Source organism: Salmo salar, chromosome ssa16 (assembly GCF_905237065.1).
Source record: "Salmo salar chromosome ssa16, Ssal_v3.1, whole genome shotgun sequence".
Classification (NCBI taxonomy): Eukaryota; Metazoa; Chordata; class Actinopteri; order Salmoniformes; family Salmonidae; genus Salmo; species Salmo salar.
The window spans coordinates 4061990-4084219 of NC_059457.1; the positions used below are offsets into that span (position 1 = coordinate 4061990).

Here is a 22230-nt window from a genome sequence, read left to right on the forward strand (position 1 = left end):
AGTAAATAACACAATAGAAAAATCTATATACAGTGTGTGCAAATGTAGTAAGATTAGGGAGGTAAGGCAGTAAATAGGCCATAGTGGCGAAATAATTACAATATAGCATTAACACTGGAGTGATAGATGTGCAGAAGACGAATGTGCAAGTAGAGATACTGGGGTGCAAATGAGCAAAAAAAATTATAACAATATGGGGATGAGGTAGTTAGGTGGGCTATTTACAGATGGGCTGTGTACAAGTGCAATGGTCGGTAAGCTGCTCTGACAGCTGATGCTTAAAGTTAGTGAGGGAGATATAAGACTCCAGCTTCAGTGATTTTTGCAATTCGTTCCAGTAATTGGCAGCAGAGAACTGGAAGGAAAGGCGGCCAAAGGAGGAGTTGGCTTTAGGGATGACCAGTGAAATATACCTGCTGGAGCGTGTGCTACGGGTGGGTGCTGCTATGGTGACCAGTGAGCTGAGATAAGGCGAGGCTTTACCTAGCAAAGACTTACAGATGACCTGGAGCCAGTGGGTTTGGCAACAAAAAATTAAGTGAGGGCCAGCCATTGAGAGCATACAGGTCACAGTGGTGGGTAGTATATGGGGCTTTGGTGACAAAAAGGATGGCACTGTGATAGACTACATCCAATTTGCTGTGTAGAGTGTTGGAGGTTATTTTGTAAATGACATCACTGAAGTCAAGGATCGGTAGGATAGTCAGTTTTACAAGGGTATGTTAGGCAGCATGAGTGAAGGATGCTTTGTTGCGAAATAGGAAGCCGATTCTAGATTTAATTTTGGATTGGAGATGCTTAATGTGAGTCTGGAAGGAGAGTTTACAGTCTAACCAGACACCTAGGTATTTGTAGTTGTCCACATATTCTAAGTCAGAACCGTCCAGAGTAGTGATGCTAGATGGGCGGGTGGGTGCGGGCAGCGATCGGTTGAAGAGCAGGCATTTAGTTTTACTTGCATTTAAGAGCAGTTGGAGGCCACGGAAGGAGAGTTGTATGGCATTGAAGCTCGTCTGGAGGTTTGTTAACACAGTGTCCAAGGAAGGGCCAGAAGTATACAGAATGGTGTCGTCTGCATAGAGGTGGATCAGCGAATCACCAGCAGCAAGAGCAACATCATTGATGTATACAGAGAAAAGAGTCGGCTCGAGAATTGAACCCTGTGTCACCCCCATAGAGACTGCCAGAGGTCCGGACAACAGGCCCTCCGATTTGACACACTGAACTCCGTCTGCGAAGTAGTTGGTGAACCAGGCAAGGCAGTCATTTGAGAAACCAAGGCTATTGAGTCGAAAGCCTTGGCCAGGTCGATGAAGACGGCTGCACAATATTGTCTTTTATCAATGACGGTTATGATATCGTTTAGGACCTTGAGCGTGGCTGAGGTGCACCCATGACCAGCTCGGAAACCAGATTGCATAGCGGAGAAGGTACGGTGGTATTCGAAATGGTCATTGATCTGTTTGTTAACTTTGCTTTCGAAGACTTTAGAAAGGCAGGGTAGGATAGATATAGGTCTGTAACAGTTTGCATCTAAAGTGTCTCCCCCTTTGAAGAGGGGGATGACCGCGGCAGCTTTCCAATATTTAGGGATCTCAGACGATGCGAAAGAGAGGTTGAACAGGCTAGTAATAGGGGTTGCAACAATTGCGGTGGATAATTTTAGAAAGAGAGGGTCTAGGTTGTCTAGCTCAGCTGATTTGTAGACGTCCAGATTTTTCAGATATTTCAGAACATCAGCGGTCTGGATTTGGGTGATGGAGAAGTGGGGGAGGCTTGGGCAAGTTGCTGTGGGGGGAGCAGAGCTGTTGACCGGGGTAGGGGTAGCCAGGTGGAAAGCTTGGCCAGCCGTAGAAAAATGCTTATTGAAATTCTCGATTATAGTGGATTTATCGGTGGTGACAGTGTTTCCTAGCCTCAGTCACGTAGACAGCTGGGAGGAGGTGCTCTTATTCTCCATGGACTTTACAATGTCCCAGAACTTTTTTGACTTTGTGCTACAGGATCCAAATTTCTGTTTGAAAAAGCTAGCCTTTGCTTTCCTAACTGCCTGTGTATATTGGTTATTAACTTCGCTGAAAAGTTGCATATCGCGTGGGCTATATGATGTTAATGCAGTACGCCACAGGATATTTTTGTGCTGGTCAAGGGCAGTCAGGTCTGGAGTGAACCAAGGGCTATATCTGTTCCTGGTTCTACATTTTTTGAATGGGGCATGCTTATTTTAGATGGTGAGGAAAGCACTTTTAAAGAATAACCAGGCATCCCCTACTGACGGAATCCTTCCAGGATACCCGGGCCAGGTCGATTAGAAAGGCCTGCTCGCTGAAGTGTTTTAGGGAGCGTTTGACAGTGATGAGGGGTGGTTATTGGACCGCAGACCCATTACGGACGCAGGCAATGAGGCAGTGATCGCTGAGATCCTGGTTGAAGACATCAGAGGTGTATTTAGAGGGCAGGTTGGTCAGGATGATATCTATGAGAGTGCCCGTGTTTATGTATCAACAACATTGTAGTTACTCCAAAATACTAACCTAATTGACAGAGTAAGAAGCCTGTACAGAGTACAAAAACTGGGAGATGAATTCAACCCTTTTTGGGGCTATATAGGTCATTATCAATAAAACATCACGATAAGGTGCAGAGCCTTGGATTTGCCTGCTGTGGGGCAAGGAGACCCCCAGCTCCTCTAAAACCATTGACAACTATGTGCCATTTCCAATGGATTGTTAAATAAATGGTAACTATTTGGTTGTAATATCATCATCTCTTGATGAGCATAGTCAGAACTATAAATGTCCAATTATTCCATGCAAAACAATTGCGCATTTTTAACTCTATTATCAGAGTAACTGCATGCTTTTAATGATCAGTAAACATCAACTGATGATGTAATTTCAGATACGTGAGGATAGCCAACTGTCACGCCCTGACCATAGAGAGCCCTTGGTTCTCTGTGGTATAGTAGGTCAGGGAATGACTGCGGGTGTTCTATGTTGTTTATTTCTATGTTGGTGTGCTTGGTATGGTTCCCAATCAGAGGGAGCTGTTTAGTGTTGTCTCTGATTGGGGATCATATTTAGGCAGCCATTTCCCCACTGTGTTTTGTGGGATCTTGTTTTTGTGTAGGTGCCTATTTGCACTTCACTGTCTTCACGGTTCGTTTTATCATTTATAGTTTTTTGTATTTTGCTGAAGTTTCACGTTATAATAAAGATGTGGAACACTACTCACGCTGCGGCTTGGTCCAATCATTACGTCGAACGTGACACCGACACACAATATATCTCAATATTGGCCACCATAAATTGGATATTTGAGTGATATAAAATAAAAGTGAACGATACCTCAGAAGTATGAGTGGTTTAGGTTAATTTCCCATCCTTTGTGGGCTATGCCTGTCAAGAAGCCAAAGGGCGCATTTGCTGATGTACAAGCTGATAATGTTTACTTAGCAAGATACCGGTAGAAACTTTATACAGTTGACTAAACATAGTGGTAAGCAGACCTAATGTACTTTTTTCTCCAACTAACGTAGGCATACCTTGCTAAGCTAGCTAATGTTATCCCCTTTTCAAAATTGTTTTTAAGAGTGTTTAATCACGATTTCTGCTGTCAGACATGATAGGCTACATTGATTGATTGACTAACAAGTTATGTCAAATTGGCTAGCTGGCTAATAACAGATCACGTCAATATGGCTAGTTAACAAGTTAACTTTCAGGGGATAAACAAATATTATTTGATCTGCTTGCCATCTATAGTGGTGATGACTAGTGCCTGTAATCTGTTTCAGGTTATTAAACTGCAGCTGGCCCAGAACAGAGCGGCACGTCTTCCTCGTCATTGTAACCAGAGGGCTAATGTAAATACTATGCATGCCAGTCTCTTTTGGCTCAGAGTTGAGGAGAGACTGACTTTATCACTTTTTCTTTTATAAGAAACATTCATTTGTTGAAAATTTCAAATAGTTTACATAGTCAATTTACACACAGCTCTGACACACACACTTACCCCACCAGACATGCCACCAGGGGTCTTTTCACAGTCCCCAAATCCATAAGAAATTTAAGAAAGCGTAAAGTATTATATAGAGACATTATTTCATGAAACTCCCTTCCAGCTGATATTGCTCAAGTGAACAGCAGACCTGGTTTCATAAAACAGATAAAGCAACATCTCACGGCACAACGCCTCTCACCTATTTGACCTAGATATGTTGTTTGTATGTATTGATATGTAAGCTAATTGTGCTGTTTTTTTATTTATGTAGTTCTGAGCTGTTCTTGTTTATTAAATGTCTGTATTATGTCAAGTTTTATGTTTTGTGTGGACCCCAGGAAGAGTAGCTCGTGCTTTCGCAACAGCTAATGGGTTCCTAATAAAATATAAAATACCAATGACAGTTGTCTGACTGAAAACTTTACCAGGATGAGGACTTGCCAATGTCAAACTCTTCCAAAAGCTAAATGACATATCGTTTGTTTAGCTAGCTTCATGCCATATACCAAATGGATAGGCTACTGTCGCTTATCTGAAAAGAAATTATAAATTGATGTTTAATGATCATGAAAAGCATGCAGTTAGTTCCTGTATAACTCTGATAGAGATAAATATGTGCAAGTGTTTTGCATGTAATAATCAGACATTTGTAGTTCTGACTATACTCTTCAAGAGCTGATGATATAAGTATTCAGACCCCTTGTCTTTTTCCACATTTTGTTACATTACAGCCTTATTCTAAAATGTATTAAATAAAACATTTTCCTCATCAATCCACACACAATACCCATAATGACAATGTGAAAACAGGTTTAACATTTTTTGCAAATGTATTAAAAATAAAAAACAGAAATATCTTAACATCTGCTATCAGACTCAAAATTGAGCTCTGGTGCATCCTGTTTCCATTGATCATCCTTGAGATGTTTCTACAACTTGGAGTCCACCTGTGGTAAATTCAATTGATTGGATATGATTTGGAAAGGCACACACCTGTCTATATAAGGTCCCACAGTTGAGAGTGCATGTCAGTGCATGTCAGAGCAACAACCAAGCAATGGGGTTGAAGGAATTGTCGGAATTCTCAGAGACAGGATTGTCTCGAAGCACAGATCTGGTGAAGGGTACCAAAACATTTCTGCAGCATTGAAGGTCCCCAAGAACACAATGGCCTCAATGAACACAAAACCAACAAGACTCTTCCTATAGCTGGCTTCCCGGACAAACTGAGCAATCGGGGGAGAAGGGCCTTGGTCAGGGAGATGACCAAGAACCCTCTGACAGAGCTCCAGAGTTCCTCTGTGGAGATGGGAGAACCTTCCAGAAGGGCAACCATCTCTGCAGCATTCCACCAATCAGGCCTTTATGGTAGTGTGGCCAGACGGAAGCAACTCCTCAGTAAAAGGCACATGACAGCCTGCTTGGAGTTTGCCAAAAGGCACTTAAAGGATTCTCAGACCATGATAAACAAGATTCTCTGGTCTGAAGAAACCAAGATGGAACTCTTTGGCCTGAATGCCAAGTGTCAAGTCAGGAGGAATCCTGACACCATCCCTACGGTGAAGCATGGTGGTGGCAGCATCATTAGTCCATAGAAATGCAATGAATAACAGATTCATACATGGAAAAACAGATGGTAAAAATAAATAAAAAATAAGTTTGCTTTGAAGTGTCTGTCCTATATCTGAGAGATCTAAGAAAGATCAGAAAATGATTTATATATATTTTTTTACACATATTTAACCGCTCTTTTAAGGCACTAAACTACTTCCATTCAGTATATATTGTACTTCCATTTTTTTTTTAAACTGGTACCGGACTACCTTCAGACGAGTCTTGTGTGGCTTGTGGGCTTCCTAGAGCCAAACAACCGACATGTACAGTACGTGTTCGTGAGAGTCTTAGTGAGTAGCCCAAACTGTTCGGACGCTACAGACAAGTTGGCAGCTCGGTGGTACCGACATCGACGGATTCAGACAGAGCCCATGAAAAAAAATCCAGATATCTCTAGTTTAAATAGACAGATTTAGATGAAGATTTTTGTAGTACGCTAACTTGATTTCCACAGAGGCGCGGACATTGATTCTGGTTGGTTTATTAACACATTAAATCAGGTGTGCTAGCTCTGGAACGGCTAAGGTCCCCTGAGGAGAGAATTAAAAACCACTGACTGATTTAGTCAAACATTCTCAAATGACTCAAGGCCATATGTGAGTCTTTCACAATACACCGTCACTGGCCATAGTCATATGTAACATGTAACAGCATAACACAACAGATTAGATCAACTGGAATGACTCTCTGACTCACGGTTGCAAAAAAAGAGCTGTGCGAAACCACGCCCCCAGAATATGCTCATGAGCCACTGCCCTTACATTTGAATTATCACTAGAAGAGGAAAGAACCCTTTTTTGAACTGCAAAGAGCCGTTGAAGTGCTCAAATGGTTCTTTGGGTCAATATGGTTCACACATAGAAGCATCACCCTTCTCAAAGAACCCTTGAGGAACCCTCATTCTTTTGTGTGCATAGAGATGATATGGAGTTGTGTTTACTCAGCTAATGTGATATAATCCTAGCCACTAACATAATACCCACTAGTTTGATTTACAGGTTTTTCATCTCTATTTATTTGGACAATATTTATTTATTCTATCTATTTGGCACAACGTCTATTTGGGGCTTTCTTGATAAGCTTTAGAGTATAAGCAGAGTATTGGGCACATGCTTTTCCTTATAAATCCCAACTTTGTAGGAAAATAGCAGTCCATCTGTGTGTGAGATAGAGAGGGATGTTTTTTGTGCTCTATGTTGATGTACAGTAAGTCTGTACACCAGAATCTCCTTACCACTAGGTTGCTGTTATTCTCACCACAGAAAATACACACACACACACACACACACACACACACACACACACACACACACACACACACACACACACACACACACACACACACACACACACACACACAAAATATCCTTCCTCCCTTTCCTCCAACTTACTTTGGACCCCTGGGAGATAATAATCCATAAAGTCCCTCCACCCTGGATAGCCTAGCATACTTCTCTCTCTCAAATATGTACACATTCACTCCGACCTGTGTCGAGCCAGCTATTCCGTGGAAAAACTCAAGCAAACAAAAGTCTGCATACTTTCCTGATGGAGTTTCTGCTGAGCAAAGAGGGCGGCCTTGTTAAAGGGGCCAGCTCTGTTCCATCTGGATGGAGAGATCTGGCAGTGTGCTTCATAATGCTTCATAATCAACAGGTGTAGACTAACAGTGAAATGACGGACCCTTTCAAACAATGCAGACAGAAAAAATGGAAAAATAATAGAAAGATAACACGAGGAATAAATACACAATGAGGTACGATAACTTGGTTATGTACACAGGGTACCAGTACCAAGTCGATGTGCAGGGGTACGAGGTAATTGAGGTAGATATATATTGTACATATGGTTCTGTCTGGATGGAGAGATTTGGTGGGAGGCAACACAGGCAAGTCAGTGCCCTAAAAATCAGTTTTGTCATTTGCTTTCCAGGACTGGGAATTGCCGTGTTGTAGTAGTTGCAAGTCATCCATTCCTTTCCTGTCTGATAGGCGTAAACATAAAAAATATACTCTAACTGTCGGTAAATCTCTGGTGTACAGCTGTATCCTGGAGTCCTGCCCAGCAATGAGCCAAAATTACACATTTGTCAACGTCAAACCCAATCAAAGTTTTACAGCTCTCCCTTAAATATGTTATGGAGCATTATGTTGAGTGGAATGATGTACAGCACAACCTCGGGTAAGACTTTGCTGCAGGTATACATTATGAAGCTGTAATATTGCAACGTAATACCTGTGGCATGAATGACCTCTCATTGAGTCCTTCCCATTTGAAATCTCTAAATGATGTCACAGGCAACTAAAAGGAGCCCCCAGAGCATGTGCTCATGAGCCTGTGCCATCTGAGACAAGGTGAAAGGTCATCTGGACCATTACCATATATTGTGTAAGTCCAGCTCCAAAGGTTAAGGGTCGGGGGTATATTACTTTTGAGGGTTTTCAGATCAAACTGTTTAATTACTTGAAAAACTGAAATGAAGTGGCTTATGTGAGGAAACCTTGATGTTTTTGTGGCGCTGCTTCGATGGTTGCCATGGATCCTCTTCCCCTCCCTGACCAACGGTTTGTCAAAGCCTCTGAAATTCCATCCAGCTGATCTTCTCCCAGGCCCCCAGCCCCCCATCCAGGGTGCCATCTGCTCTCTTTTAACCTCTGTTTCTCTCTCTCTTTCTCTCTTACTCACCTTCTTCCTCTCTCTCTATTTCTCTCTTACTCGCCTCCTTCCCCCCCGCCCTCTCTCTCTCTCTTTCTCTCTTACTCACCTCCTTCGTCTCTCTCTCTATTTCTCTCTTACTCGCCTCCCCCCCACCCTCTCTCTCTCTCTCTCTAACCTCACTCACCTCTCTCCTATCCCTCAACGGCTCAGACACAGCTCTCAAGATGTCCTGGTCGCATGCAACCTTTCTTGTCGCTGTGCTCCTGTCACTGTCCTGTGAGTGAGTCTGCCTGCAGGGGGACTGTATTGTCAGGAAATAATATATATTTACGAGATGTGAATGAATACTTGAGGAGGATGGTGCATGTCATATTTTCTGTGATATCGCTAGAGAAACTTAGAGTGCATTCTGAGGGCAGCGTGACTCTGTTACTAGTGATAGTGGTATGGGAACATTGTGATAGAGAGCTCAACGCTGATCTGATGTTTTGTCCTATCATCATGTACCTCTGAACCCCTGCAGTATCTCAGGAGGTAGACAATGCAGCTGTCCCCGATGATAAGGGCACTACCAAGGCAACCGACCCGAGAGGTAAGCAGCACGACCTTCACTGAACCCTCTTAATCTTCTGCAGCACATACAACCTAATTTGTTGGTGCTGGCTGGGACTTCTAACCTTACTGAACTCCCTCTTTTTTTGCCTGCTGTTAAATCTACCCTCCTCTCATCTTTTATGCGATTGTAACAGAATGGAAATGTTTTGTTGTCTTTGTTTTCCCCGATCTGGGAGCAAACTCACCCCCCTCTGCATACCAACACAACGGCTCTCAACTCAGTCTTTTCTTTATCTTTTCTTCTCAGGTCCACTGAGGGAGATCTTCATACCCGAGGCCGATGCAGCAAACTTCTTCAGACGCCGCAGCAGAAGAGCTGCCAAGTCTCAGGACGAAATTGACGGTGATTGAAGCTTTCTCTGTTTGGATCTCTTTTAGGATCTCCTTTATGTTGCTTGGATGTTTTTGGGGATGTTTTTCCACCAATGGTCAGTGGTGAACTGGCAATGGATGGTGTGGTGTTGCGTGCTTCTGTCTGTGGATGCCTGAATGAAGCATAGCTTGTGTGTGTAGCATAGATGGATGGTTTGGTCCCACATCTCTAGATCGATCAATACATTTTAAGGTCAGCTGAACGTTTTGGTTGCAGAGGTAGCCTACTACTGCATTATGCCAGAGTTTATAATACTGGATGGAGTTTATATTGCTGCAATTGAATACAGCAATGGCTTAAGTCCCAGTGTTTTATCGGTCTTTGCAATGATTCGGTCCGGCGTGGCTCAGTTGGTAGAGCAACAGCAGGGTTGTGAGTTTGATTCCCATGTGGGACCAGTATGAACAAATATGAAAATGTATGCACTCACTACTGTAAGTTGCTCTGGATAAAAATGTAAAATGATTCAGCTGAATAGGTAATGTTATGACACTGAGTGAATACTGTTATGGCTGGACTGAGCTGGAGAATAGTATTTTTACTGTGAGAAGGCTGGCCGGCGACTGGCAGCTGCAAAGCCTAGAGCCCTGGACACCTCAGGTGCTATACCCTTGCCAGACCGCCTCAGACCAGAGTTGTGTTCAGTAGGGCAGACTGTAGCAAAATGTTTTGCAACAGAAAACCAAACCCAGTGTTCTCATTGGACAAGTTTAGATATGGTACCTCTCCGTTTCAAAAGTTTTCTCCCCACTGAACATGACCCAGCTGTAAACGGTAGCATATTGGAGGCTGCCGCAGGAGCCACAGGGTAGCATGGAGCATTTAGCTTCTCTCCCCCTTTTATCCTACTCATCTAAAACTGAGGAGTAGACAAAAATCTCCACTTTCACAAAGTACATGTATTATGCAGGGAAAGGTGATACTTACTATAGTCAGTTGCAAAACTGAATGCATTTTCCGCAACCGCTCAATCAGAGAGGTGCGGGAAACTGCCTTAATTGACATCATCAAGGTCGGGGAGAAGTTGTTCAAGGGCAGAACAGCAGATTTTTCCACTTTAGGGATTTGAACAAGCAACCTTTCAGTTACTGTCCCAACGCTCTAACCATTACGACATGAGAGGAGACCTTGTGAAAGTTCCCATAAGTGAGATGTTTGATCGTTCTCTTTAACTACTCAGTTGACGGCCAGGGGAGAGTTTGGCTGGAGAAAGAGAGCCGTTGAGAGGCGAGTTACTTAATACATAAACCCAAGACAAGTTGAAGTGTTAGCTGAAAAAAAGTTCGAGCTAGAGAAGAGAAAGAGTGAATGGAGTGATGTTTGTATCCAGTCTGGGTATGGAGAGAGCAGTTAGAAGTTAAGTGTGGAATGTGCCAACACACAGGCACAGTAGAGGGAGGGGGGTCAGAGAGATGGACAGAGTGAGAGGAAAATGTGTACTTTTTGAAAGCCACTTTGGCAGCCACATGTTGACATTACTAAGTCATATGAGAAAATGTGGATAAACCTAGTGTGTGTGTGTACATCTACATTGCTTGCTGTTTGTGGTTTTAGGCTTGTGTTTCTGTATAAGCACATCTTTATACATTTATTTGATTGTGTGTGTGTGTGTGTGTTTGGTTTTACTATCCTTGTGGGGATCAGAATTCCCCACAAGGATTGTAAAACTAGGAAAATACGGTCAAGCGTGGACATTACACCGGTCCCCACAAGGAACAAGGCTGTTTTAAGCTTCGGGGTTAGGGTTAGAGGTCAGGAGTTAAGGTAAGGGAAATTAGGATTTGTAATGGGAATCAATTGTTTGGTCCCCACAAGGATAGTATAACAAATGTGTGTGTGTGAGTTTGTGTCATCTGTGTGACCACTGAGTGGTTACAGTGAGGTTAAGCTCTGTTACCAGGTAGGTATAATCAACATCAGTGTGACTTTCACCTGTATTCAAATGGGTGAACCTGGTTGACTTTGGGCTTTTAGGTGGCGAGGTTATGCCAGGTAGAAGTGAGTGGGCGGGTCATATACTTTATGACAGGAGTTAGGAGCATGTCACTCATGTGCCCTGTCACGTTATCCTCTCGATGTGTAAATACGTGACTTGCATACAGTGCAGTATCCCAATGATTGACATAACCCTTGGTTGATGATATTGGTGGTCACCTTTTTGAGTTTTATTTACACTGGGTCATTAGTTCACAGCTCCCTGACCACCGACCTGCGAAGGAACGCTGCAAGCTTTACAATTTCAACTCTCCATCTGATCGCTTTTCCATTTAGTTATTTACCTGACTGACCTGAATTCCCAAAATAAAATTCCAAAGGGAGTCGTTGTGCAGGCAAAGACCTGTCCCATGGAACAACAATGAAGAAAAGGTCAGAGGTCAGGTGTCAGGACTAGGAGAGGAATCCATGGCCCAAACCCAGCGTCTGCCTGTACTCTGCAGAGATCCAATCCTACGTAATGTTGTTGGTGCAGTTTGACCGCAAGTGATACAATTGAATTGACTTCCTTTTTCTCCTCCCCTATAGCTGAACAGAGGCAGGTGCTGGCTGCAGATAAGCGGAAGAGAGAGAACCATGAGGAACAGAGGAATGAGTTTGAGAACTACGCTGAGGAGGAGCATGACGGTATAATAATACAGTGTTCAAAACATTAGGAACACCTGTCCTTTCCATAATAATAATTTATTCAATTTCTGTAGCGCTTTTCAAAATCACAAAGCGCGTCATACAAAAACAAGCAATACATCATCATGAGTAGCCTAACTATAGTTAGGTTAACCCAATATAGGCCAAGTCTTTTGAGTTCATGCATCCTCCAAAGATAGAGAGGGACAGTTCATCATGCCTTGAGAAGAAGAATGTGGTCAGGGAGATGGTTGATGAAGAAGGGTCTAGTGACGATCTTATAGAGGGTTGCTCTGGGAACCAGCCTGATTCATGTAGCTACTGGACTTCTCCTCCTTCATAATGTATGTCACCCACTTGAGTGATGCCTCGACAGCTCTGGGCTCTAGAAAGCTCACCACACATAGTTCAGAGTAGTAGCCAGTTGTCCTCACTATGAGCCCTCTGCCTCAGCACTGCATTCCTCTACTGCATCTCCCATTCCTCTCAAGCTTCAGGTGACTCTTCAATTGATGCATTCAAAAGATCAGGAACCAGCAGCCAAGTGAAACAAAAAAAGCTGATAGTGTCCAGATGCATCATTCGAACAATTAGCCAGCTAGTTAGCTAGCCAAGCCAAAAAGAGTTGACCTGCCAGTCCATCTGCAAATCTGTGGATCAAAACCACCACAAACATGCAATAAAAATCAATGTTTTCAAAAACAAAACAGCTGATAAAAAACCAGTACATATTTACAGGAACTCTTTGCTTAGGCTGCTACTAGGGCGCCATGGCAACTACCATGATATAGACTGACCAGGTGAATCCATGTGAAAGCTATGATCCCTTATTGTTGAATCCACTTCAATCAGTGTAGATGAAGGGGGGGACAGGTTAAAGAAGGATTTTTAAGCCTTGAGACAGTTGAGACATGGATTGTGTATGTGGCGCTGCTGGGTTTTTCCACGCTCAACAGTTTCCTATGTGTACCAAGAATGGTCCACAACCCAAAGGACATCCAGCCAATTTGACACAACTGTGGGAAGCATTGAAGTCAACATCCCTGTGGAACGCTTGACACCTAGTAGAGTCCATGCCCCGACGAACTGAGGCTGTTCTGAGGGCAAAAAGGGGTGCAACTCAATATTAGGAAGACGTTCCTAATGTTTTGTACACAGTGTATAATACCCTAATATACAGTATAAACAATAACAGGTTATTTTGTATTCTACTCCTGTAACAGTTTCTCTTTATTATTGGTGTATAATCAGAGCACAGTATGGCAGTAGGAAGGTAGCCTATGTGTATCAGTGAATTGATCCAGTAACACTTCTTCCAGTAGCATGATCCGTCTACCCTCTTCATCCCCTCCCATAACTTACCTCTGACCTTAGAGCAAGACGAGAGGACACGGGAGAGCACCGAGCAGTGGCGAGAGTTCCACTATGACGGCCTGCATCCCCCCCAGGAGTACAACCGCCAGTCTACCTGAGACATCACCGCCCTACTGGAGAACAGTGGTATTACAGCAGGCAGGACCCAGAGGGCTACGGCCCCTACTATAGACATACCTCTACCTGTAAAATGTCACTTTTTATAATGTAATGTACGCTTCCAAAAATACTTTGGAAAGACTTTAGGTAGGTGTTCTCTTTTAGATCTGCCTTATAAACAATATTTTTAAAGAAACAAATTAATGTTATTCTTCTGTACTGGTTTGAACGTTTGCATGCGTGTTGCATTTTCACACGCTGTGTGACTATACAATGATGTAGATTTGAACATGTTTATACTTACATACAGTTGAAGTCGGAAGTTTACATACACTTAGGTTGGAGTCATTAAAACTAGTTTTTCAACCACTCCACAAATTTCTTGTTAACAAACTATAGTTTTGGCAAGTTGGTTAGGATGTCTACTTTGAGCATGACACAAGTGATCTTTCCAACAATTGTTTACAGACGGATTATTTCACTTAATCACAATTCCAGTGGGTCAGAAGTTTACATACACAAAGTTGACTGTGCCTTTAAACAGCTTGGAATATTCCAGAAAATGATGTCATGGCTTTAGAAGCTTCTGATTGACTCAAATGATGTCAATTGGCCTATTGCAGGTGTACCTGTGGATGTATTTCAAGGCCTACCGTCAAACTCATTGCCTCTTCGCTTGACATCATGGGAAAATCAAAATAAATCAGCCAAGACCTCAGAAAAAGAATTGTAGACCTCCACAAGTCTGGTTCATCCTTGGGAGAAATTTCCAAACGCCTGAAGGTACCACGTTCATCTGTACAAACAATAGTACGCAAGTATAAACACCATGGGACCACGCAGCCGTCATACCGCTCAGGAAGGAGACGCGTTCTGTCTCCTAGAGATGAACGTACTTTGGTGTGAAAAGTGCAAATCAATCCCAGAACAACAGCAAAGGACCTTGTGAAGATGATGGAGGAAACAGGAACAAAAGTATATATATCCACAGTAAAACGAGTCCTATATCGACATAACCTGAAAGGCCGCTCAGCAAGGAAGAAGCCACTGCTCCAAAACCACCATAAAAGAGGCAGACTACGGTTTGCAACTGCACATGGGGACAAAGATCATATTTTTTTGAGAAATGTCCTCTGGTCTGATGAAAGAAAAATAGATCTGTTTGGCCATAATGACCATAATGACCAGGAAAATGGGGGAGGCTTGCAAGCCGAAGAACACCATCCCAACCGTGAAGCACGGGGGTGGCAGCATCATGTTGTGGGGTTGCTTTGCTGCAGGAGGGACTGGTGCACTTCACAAAATAGATAGCATCATGAAGAAGGGAAATTATGTGGATATATTGAAACAACATCTCAAGACATCAGTCAGGAAGTTAAAGCTTGATCGCAAATGAGTTTTCCAAATGGACAATGACCCCAAGCATACTTCCAAAGTTGTGGCAAAATGGCTTAAGGACAACAAAGTCAAGGTATTGGAGTGGCCATCACAAAGCCCTGACCTCAATCCTATAGAAAATTTGTGGGCAGACCTGAAAAAGTGTGTGCGAGCAAGGAGGCCTACAAACCTGACTCAGTTACACCAGCTTTGTCAGGAGGAATGGGCCAAAATTCACCCAACTTATTGTGAGAAGCTTGTGGAAGGCTACCCGAAATGTTTGACCACAGTTAAACAATTTAAAGGCAATGCTACCAAATACTAATTGAGTGTATGTAAACTTCTGATCCACTGGGAATGTGATCAAAGAAATAAAAACTGAAATAAATTATTCTCTCAACTATTATTCTGACATGTCACATTCTTTCAATAAAGTGATCGTAAGACAGGGAATTTTTAGTAGGATTAAATGTCAGGAATTGTGAAAAACTGAGTTTAAATGTATTTGGCTAAGGTGTATGTAAACTTCCGACTTCAACTGTGTGTGTGTAATTTTATATATATATATACACTGCTCAAAAAAATAAAGGGAACACTAAAATAACACATCCTAGATCTGAATGAATGAAATAATCTTATTAAAACCTTTTTTCTTTACATAGTTGAATGTGCTGACAACAAAGTCACACAAAAATAATCAATGGAAATCCAATTTATCAACCCATGGAGGTCTGGATTTGGAGTCACACTCAAAATTAATGTGGAAAACCACACTACAGGCTGATCCAACTTTGATGTAATGTCCTTAAAACAAGTCAAAATGAGGCTCAGTAGTGTGTGTGTGGCCTCCACGTGCCTGTATGACCTCCCTACAACACCTGGGCATGCTCCTGATGAGGTGGCGGATGGTCTCCTGAGGGATCTCCTCCCAGACCTGGACTAAAGCATCCGCCAACTCCTGGACAGTCTGTGGTGCAACGTGGCGTTGGTGGATGGAGCGAGACATGATGTCCCAGATGTGCTCAATTGGATTCAGGTCTGGGGAACGGGCGGGCCAGTCCATAGCATCAATGCCTTCCTCTTGCAGGAACTGCTGACACACTCCAGCCACATGAGGTCTAGCATTGTCTTGCATTAGGAGGAACCCAGGGCCAACCGCACCAGCAGATGGTCTCACAAGGGGTCTGAGGATCTCATCTCTGTACCTAATGGCAGTCAGGCTACCTCTAGCGAGCACATGGAGGGCTGTGCGGCCCCCCAAAGAAATGCCACCCCACACCATGACTGACCCACCGCCAAACCAGTCATGCTGGAGGATGTTGCAGGCAGCAGAACGTTCTCCACGGCGTCTCCAGACTCTGTCACGTCTGTCACATGTGCTCAGTGTGAACCTGCTTCATCTGTGAAGAGCACAGGGCGCCAGTGGCGAATTTGCCAATCTTGGTGTTCTCTGGCAAATGCCAAACGTACTGCACGGTGTTGGGCTGTAAGCACAACCCCCACCTGTGGATGTCGGGCCCTCATACCACCCTCATGGAGTCTGTTTCTGACCGTTTGAGCAGACACATGCACATTTGTGGCCTGCTGGAGGTCATTTTGCAGGGCACTGGCAGTGTTCCTCCTGCTCCTCCTTGCACAAAGACAGAGGTAGCGGTCCTGCTGCTGGGCTTTTGCCCTCCTACCGCCTCCTCCACGTCTCCTGATGTACTGGCCTGTCTCCTGGTAGCGCCTCCATGCTCTGGACACTACGCTGACAGACACAGCAAACCTTCTTGCCACAGCTCGCATTGATGTGCCATCCTGGATGAGCTGCACTACCTGAGCCACTTGTGTGGGTTGTAGACTCCGTCTCATGCTACCACTAGAGTGAAAGCACCGCCAGCATTCAAAAGTGACCAAAACATCAGCCAGGAAGCATAAGAACTGAGAAGTGGTTTGTGGTCACCACCTGCCGAACCACTCCTTTATTGGGGGTGTCTTGCTAATTGCCTATAATTTCCACCTGTTGTCTATTCCATTTGCACAACAGCATGTGAAATGTATTGCCAATCAGTGTTGCTTCCTAAGTGGACAGTTTGATTTCACAGAAGTGTGATTGACTTGGAGTTACATTGTGTTGTTTAAGTGTTCCCTTTATTTTTTGAGCAGTATATATATATATATATATATATATATACACATACATACACATACACACACACCGTACCAGTCAAAAGTTGACACACCTACTTATTCCAGGGTTTTTCTTTATTTTTACTATTTTCTACATTGTAGAATAATAGTGAAGACAAAACTATGAAAAAGCACATATAATTGAGATTCTTCAAAGTAGCCACCCTTTGCCTTGACAGCTTTGCATGCTCTTGGCATTCTCTCAACCAGCATCATGAGGTAGTCACCTGGAATGCATTTCAATTAACAGGTGTGCGTTGTTAAAAGTTAATTTGTGGAATTTCTTTCCTTCTTAATGTGTTTGAGACAATCAGTTGTGTTGTAACAAGGTATACAGAAGACAGCCCTATTTGGTAAAAGACCAAGACCATATTACGGCAAGAACAGCTCAAATAAGCAAAGAGAAAGGACAGTCCATAATTACTTTAAGATATGAAGGTCAGTCAACACGGAACATTTCAAGAACTTTGAAAGTTTCTTCAAGTGCAGTCGCAAAAACCATCAAGCACTATGATGAAACTGGCTCTCATAAGGACCACCACACGGAAGGAAGACCCAGAGTAACCTCTGCTGCAGAGGATAAGTTAAGAGTTACCAGCCTCAGAAATCGGCAATTAACTGCTCCTCAGATTGCAGCCAAAATAAATGCTTCACAGAGTTCAAATATCAGACATCTCAACATCAACTGTTTAGAGGAGACTGCGTGAATCAGGCCTTCATGATTGAATTGCTGCAAAGAAACCACTACTAATGGACACCAATAAGACGACTTGCTTAGGCCAAAAAAACACGAGCAATGGAAATTAGAGCGGTGGAAATCTGTCCATTGGTCTGATGAGTCCAAATTGGTGATTTTTGGTTCCAACCGCTCTGTCTTTGTGAGATGCAGAGTAGGTGAATAGATGATCTCCGCATGTGTGGTTCCCACCATGAAGCATGGAGGAGGAGGTGTGATGGTGCGTTGCTGGTGACACTGTAGGGTATTTATTTAGAATTCAAGGCACACTTAACCAGTACGGCTACCACAGCATTCTGCAGCAATACGCCATCCCATCTGGTTTGCGCTTAGTGGGACTAACATTTATTTTTCAACAGGACAATGACCCAAAACACACCTCCAGGCTGTGTAAGGGCTATTTGACCAAGGAGAGTGATGGAGTGCTGCAACAGATGACCTGGCCCCAACAATCACCCGACCTAAACCCGATTGAGATGGTTTGGGATGAGTTGGACCGCAGAGGGAAGGAAAAGCAGACAACAAGTGCTCAGCATATGTGGGAACTCCTTCAAGACTGTTGGGAAGCATTCCAGGTGACTACCTCATGAACCTGGTTGAGAGAATGCAAAGAGCGTGCAAAGCTGTCCTCAAGGCGGCTACTTTGAAGAATCTCAAATATAAAATAAATGTTGATTTGTATAACACTTTTTTGGTTACTACATGATTCCATATGTGATTCATAGTTTTGATGTCTTCACTATTATTCTACAATGTAGAAAATAGTAAAAAAAAAGAAAAACCCTTGAATGAGTATGTGTGTCCAAACTTTGGACTGGTACTGTACACACACACACACGTAGTACAACACCAACTCATTCAAGGGTTTTCTTTATTTTCACTATTTTCAACATTGTAGAATAGTGATGAGATCACTATGAAATAACACATATGGAATCATGTAGTAACCAAAAAAGTGTTAAACAAATCCAAATATATTTGAGATTTAACACTTTTTTGGTTACTACATGATTCCATGTGTTATTTCATAGTTTTGATGTCTTCACTACTATTCTACAATGTAGAAAACAGTAAAAAAGAAAAACCCTTCAATGAGTAGGTGTTCTAAAACTTTTGACTAGTACTGTATATACAGGTGTAATATTTCTGTTTTATAGTCACTCCTTTGCAATAGCACTCCACAGTAAGCCTCCTGGAGTTAAGTATATTCTTACTTTTTATTTTTATTTTATTCAAGAGTTAGTCATTTTGTAGTCCAATTTGTCACAACCTATATACAGTATATCTCAAACAAAGTGCTTTTCATACATGCTTGTGTAAAGCTTTATATTTCGTGCTTTGTATCATGCTGTTTTTGAAGAGAACATACAGTATTTGTAACGTAGAAAATCAATAAACACTACAATCCAAGCAAATATGGTTACTGAGATTTATATCTAAAAAGGACAAGAGGATCTACATCTTCATGAACATATATCTATACTCATAGTTTACTGCCCCTGAGAAGTAGTTTTTCAAGTCCTTTACATCAAAATTGCACATTGAGATCTACAATCCAAAGTGACATTGTGCTCAACATTGAAACTTACTAATTTCAAGCTTTTAAATTGCATCCAGGGTTGGGGTCAATACCATTTAAATAAAGTCAATTCAGAAAGTAAACTGAAACTCTTATGTTCCTGAATTGAAATTAAATTGACATCAACCCTGGTTTCATCCATGTTGAACAGTGAAATATTAAGCAGTGGTATCACAGGTAAAACACTTGCTAGACAGATTTCCCTTCCTCCTTGCAGTGTGAACACCATTCGTTTTGGGAGAGAGGAGCGAAGACAGAGAGTGAGGACAGTGAGAGAGACAGCAACTGGCTGCTAAATTCAAAGGACGGGTATGAAAGTACACTGACCAAACAGTGTGTGAGCACTTCTGGGAACTGCCAGCGCCTGGGGGGGGAAGCAAAGCAGCACAGCTAACTAAAGTTGGCTATACTACACAGGCTTCTACAAAATTATTCTGCAATGGCGCATTGATTATCAAATGACTTCAATCTTTATTTCTTAGTTTGTCATATGTGTTTAAATGTAACTCTATTGCAGTGGTCATTGTTATAATACGCATTATTTCAGTCTCATCCCAATTTGTCTTTAAACAACGCCCCAAAAATGGGATATATCAAACTGACCATTCCATGTAAGGTTCATCCCCACAAAACATTTAACTATGAGCTGAACTGTCCTGATGGCACGTAAGAATATGCAAAGCTTCCTTTAGTCAATACATGCATCATCATAAACTTGAACCTCAGCATCATAACTGAGGTTTCATTTCATCAAATTGTCAAAGTATCTCCCTGAGAACAGGTCACAAAGCGATGTTGTACACGGCATCCTTATGCTAAGGATGGCATCACAGTTACATCACAATTATTCATAAGTAACAACTATACATTTTAACCTATTATTGACAACATATTGTACCGTTTATACATTACAACGTAAAAGTCTAGTACACATTTACAATTTTTTTTGTAAGTAAAGTTCTTACAAGAGTCAGAATAAGAAAATAAATAATTCAATACCTTTCAAAACAGGAAAAGTGTACAATGAATGCATAACTGTCACAACCGTCACAACTGAACGTCAAAACTGCTCTTGCCAGTTGTCTCACACGACTAAAGCACTTCATTCACAGGTGTGTGCATGATTCTGCAGATAGATGTGTTTCTCGGACATTTTATATCCAGAAAACATAAAGCAAATATACATAACCGCCATGTCCTACAGTTGGGAATAATGAACCAGCGATTTAAATCAACCTTAAATGCAGCTAAAAATTAAAACTAGAAATTAGGATAATAAGTCATCACTATTTTAGCCTTGAATGCTGTTTCAGTTTCATAAAACTAACTCCACACAATGGTTTCCCACAGTTTCAGGGTGCAATTTTGAACACAAGGCATAGAGGGCGTGATGCCCCTGACACTCACAGTCTCAGAATTACAGCAGTCTCAATAACAAAGACTAATAAAAACATGGTGAGTTCCCATAGTGTCGAGGTCCCAAAAACAAAAAACGGAGGATAAGAAAACGTAATAATTCCATGCGGCAGCATTCAAAAATAAACACATTCATTGAACCAGCGCTGTTGCTGATTTTACAGGAGATAAGCATCGAAAACGTGACCAGCGGTTGGGAAATCAAGTAGTAAAGTGTCTGTAGCTCATTTTGAGAAAAAATATTTAAACGAATAGAATGACAGTAAAACAGTTAGGCTATTTGTTTGCTGGGTAGTTAACAGAAATTCTCTACGATTGTGTTTATTTTCCACTTTGATGGCAAACTTTCTGTACCGCTAACATTCACTTCCAGTCATTTTCGCTCCAGCGCTGGTCCAATGAATTTGTTTATATTCGAACGCATCTGCATGGAATTATTACGTTGTCTTAACCTTCTCCATCTTCAACCTAGCATAGTGTGGCCTCATAACGCCACCAATGTCCCATACAAAACAGGTCTTCTTGAGGACAGTCTTACAACACGGCATGAAGTGGAATGACAAAGATGCCGGTATTCATTTCAGGAACCAGGCTCATTTTAATTTTACAGTACAATATTTTAATGTCCGTGTTCATATTTTAGAGTGAACATTCTATAAGAGGTGAACATTTTCTGTTGCAATTACTCCGTACCGAGTGCACCAACCCAATTTAAACACTGGGAAACTGGCCCGAAAAAATGAAACCCTATGGTCAGTAGACAGAGAGAGACAGAGACAGAGACAGAGACAGAGACAGAGAGAGAGAGAGAGAGAGAGAGAGAGAGAGAGAGAGAGAGAGAGAGAGACAGTGGTCCTCCTCATCTCTTCACCACCAGACCTGTGGTCCGTTAGGAAGTAGAACGTTCAAATAGGAATGTATCATGTAGAACAGATATGATTGTCTGTTTGATAGAATAGGAACTGTGAGCCCTCTTCATTTTATTTCACATCTCTGAATACACTTACTGTGGCTGGGTACAGACAGAGTGCTACCCTGAGAACGCAGTAAGTGCTGAGCCATGGTAAATAGAAGGGGTCCTCAAGTCCTCAATCCCAACAGCTGATAATGGGCGGGATGGGCAGACTAGGAGAGAAATTCTGGAATTCTGAGGGGCCGAATTAGAATCCCAACTCAAAGCTCTGTGGTCTCCCAACTGACCTCCCGCGGAACCTGACGTCATTTAGTCCCCATGTGGATGGTGGTGACTGTGGAGGGGCGTGGCCGGGGTGGCTCCACTGCTGCAGCTGGAGCCACAACCTGGTGTTCTGCCTGTGGTTCCCCTCTGATGCTGCCAGGGGCACTGCAGGCTGCAGTGGAGAGAGGCAGAGTGGGCAGAGGTTGTGGAGGACCTGAGGGGAGAAGAGCACTAGAATCACTGAAGCCTACAGTTAATAGAAAACAATTACTGAAACAGAATTGGGAGTAAATTATCCTTCCTGAATATGGAATTGCACTACAATATAAGTCAACGGGAACCAATCGATTAAAAAGTTAGACAGGCTTGGTAGATCCAAAGTACCAGACTAAACCGGTAAAGTAACGCAAAGGCGT

At 42.5% G+C, this 22230-nt stretch overlaps 2 protein-coding genes across 5 annotated transcripts in view; one reads left to right on the plus strand and one right to left on the minus strand.

The window, feature by feature from the left end:
* Nucleotides 1-8420: 8420 nt before the first annotated feature.
* LOC106573148 (unique cartilage matrix-associated protein) lies at nt 8421-13557 on the plus strand. Its single transcript, XM_014147860.2, has 5 exons — nt 8421-8550; nt 8798-8866; nt 9137-9232; nt 11786-11884; nt 13259-13557. The coding sequence occupies exons 1-5, from the start codon at nt 8499-8501 to the stop codon at nt 13354-13356; spliced, it is 414 nt and encodes a 137-aa protein (XP_014003335.1). The 5' UTR covers nt 8421-8498; the 3' UTR covers nt 13357-13557.
* Nucleotides 13558-19057: 5500 nt separating this feature from the next.
* LOC106573059 (calcium/calmodulin-dependent protein kinase type 1D) overlaps nt 19058-22230 on the minus strand; it is a 52107-nt gene continuing 48934 nt past the window's right edge. For all 4 annotated transcript variants that reach the window (XM_014147712.2, XM_014147711.2, XM_045696860.1 and 1 more), the window contains one exon: nt 19058-22028. In XM_014147712.2, coding sequence (XP_014003187.1) covers nt 21856-22028 — 173 coding nt within the window. In that variant the 3' untranslated portion in view covers nt 19058-21855. The remainder of the gene's footprint in view (nt 22029-22230) is intronic.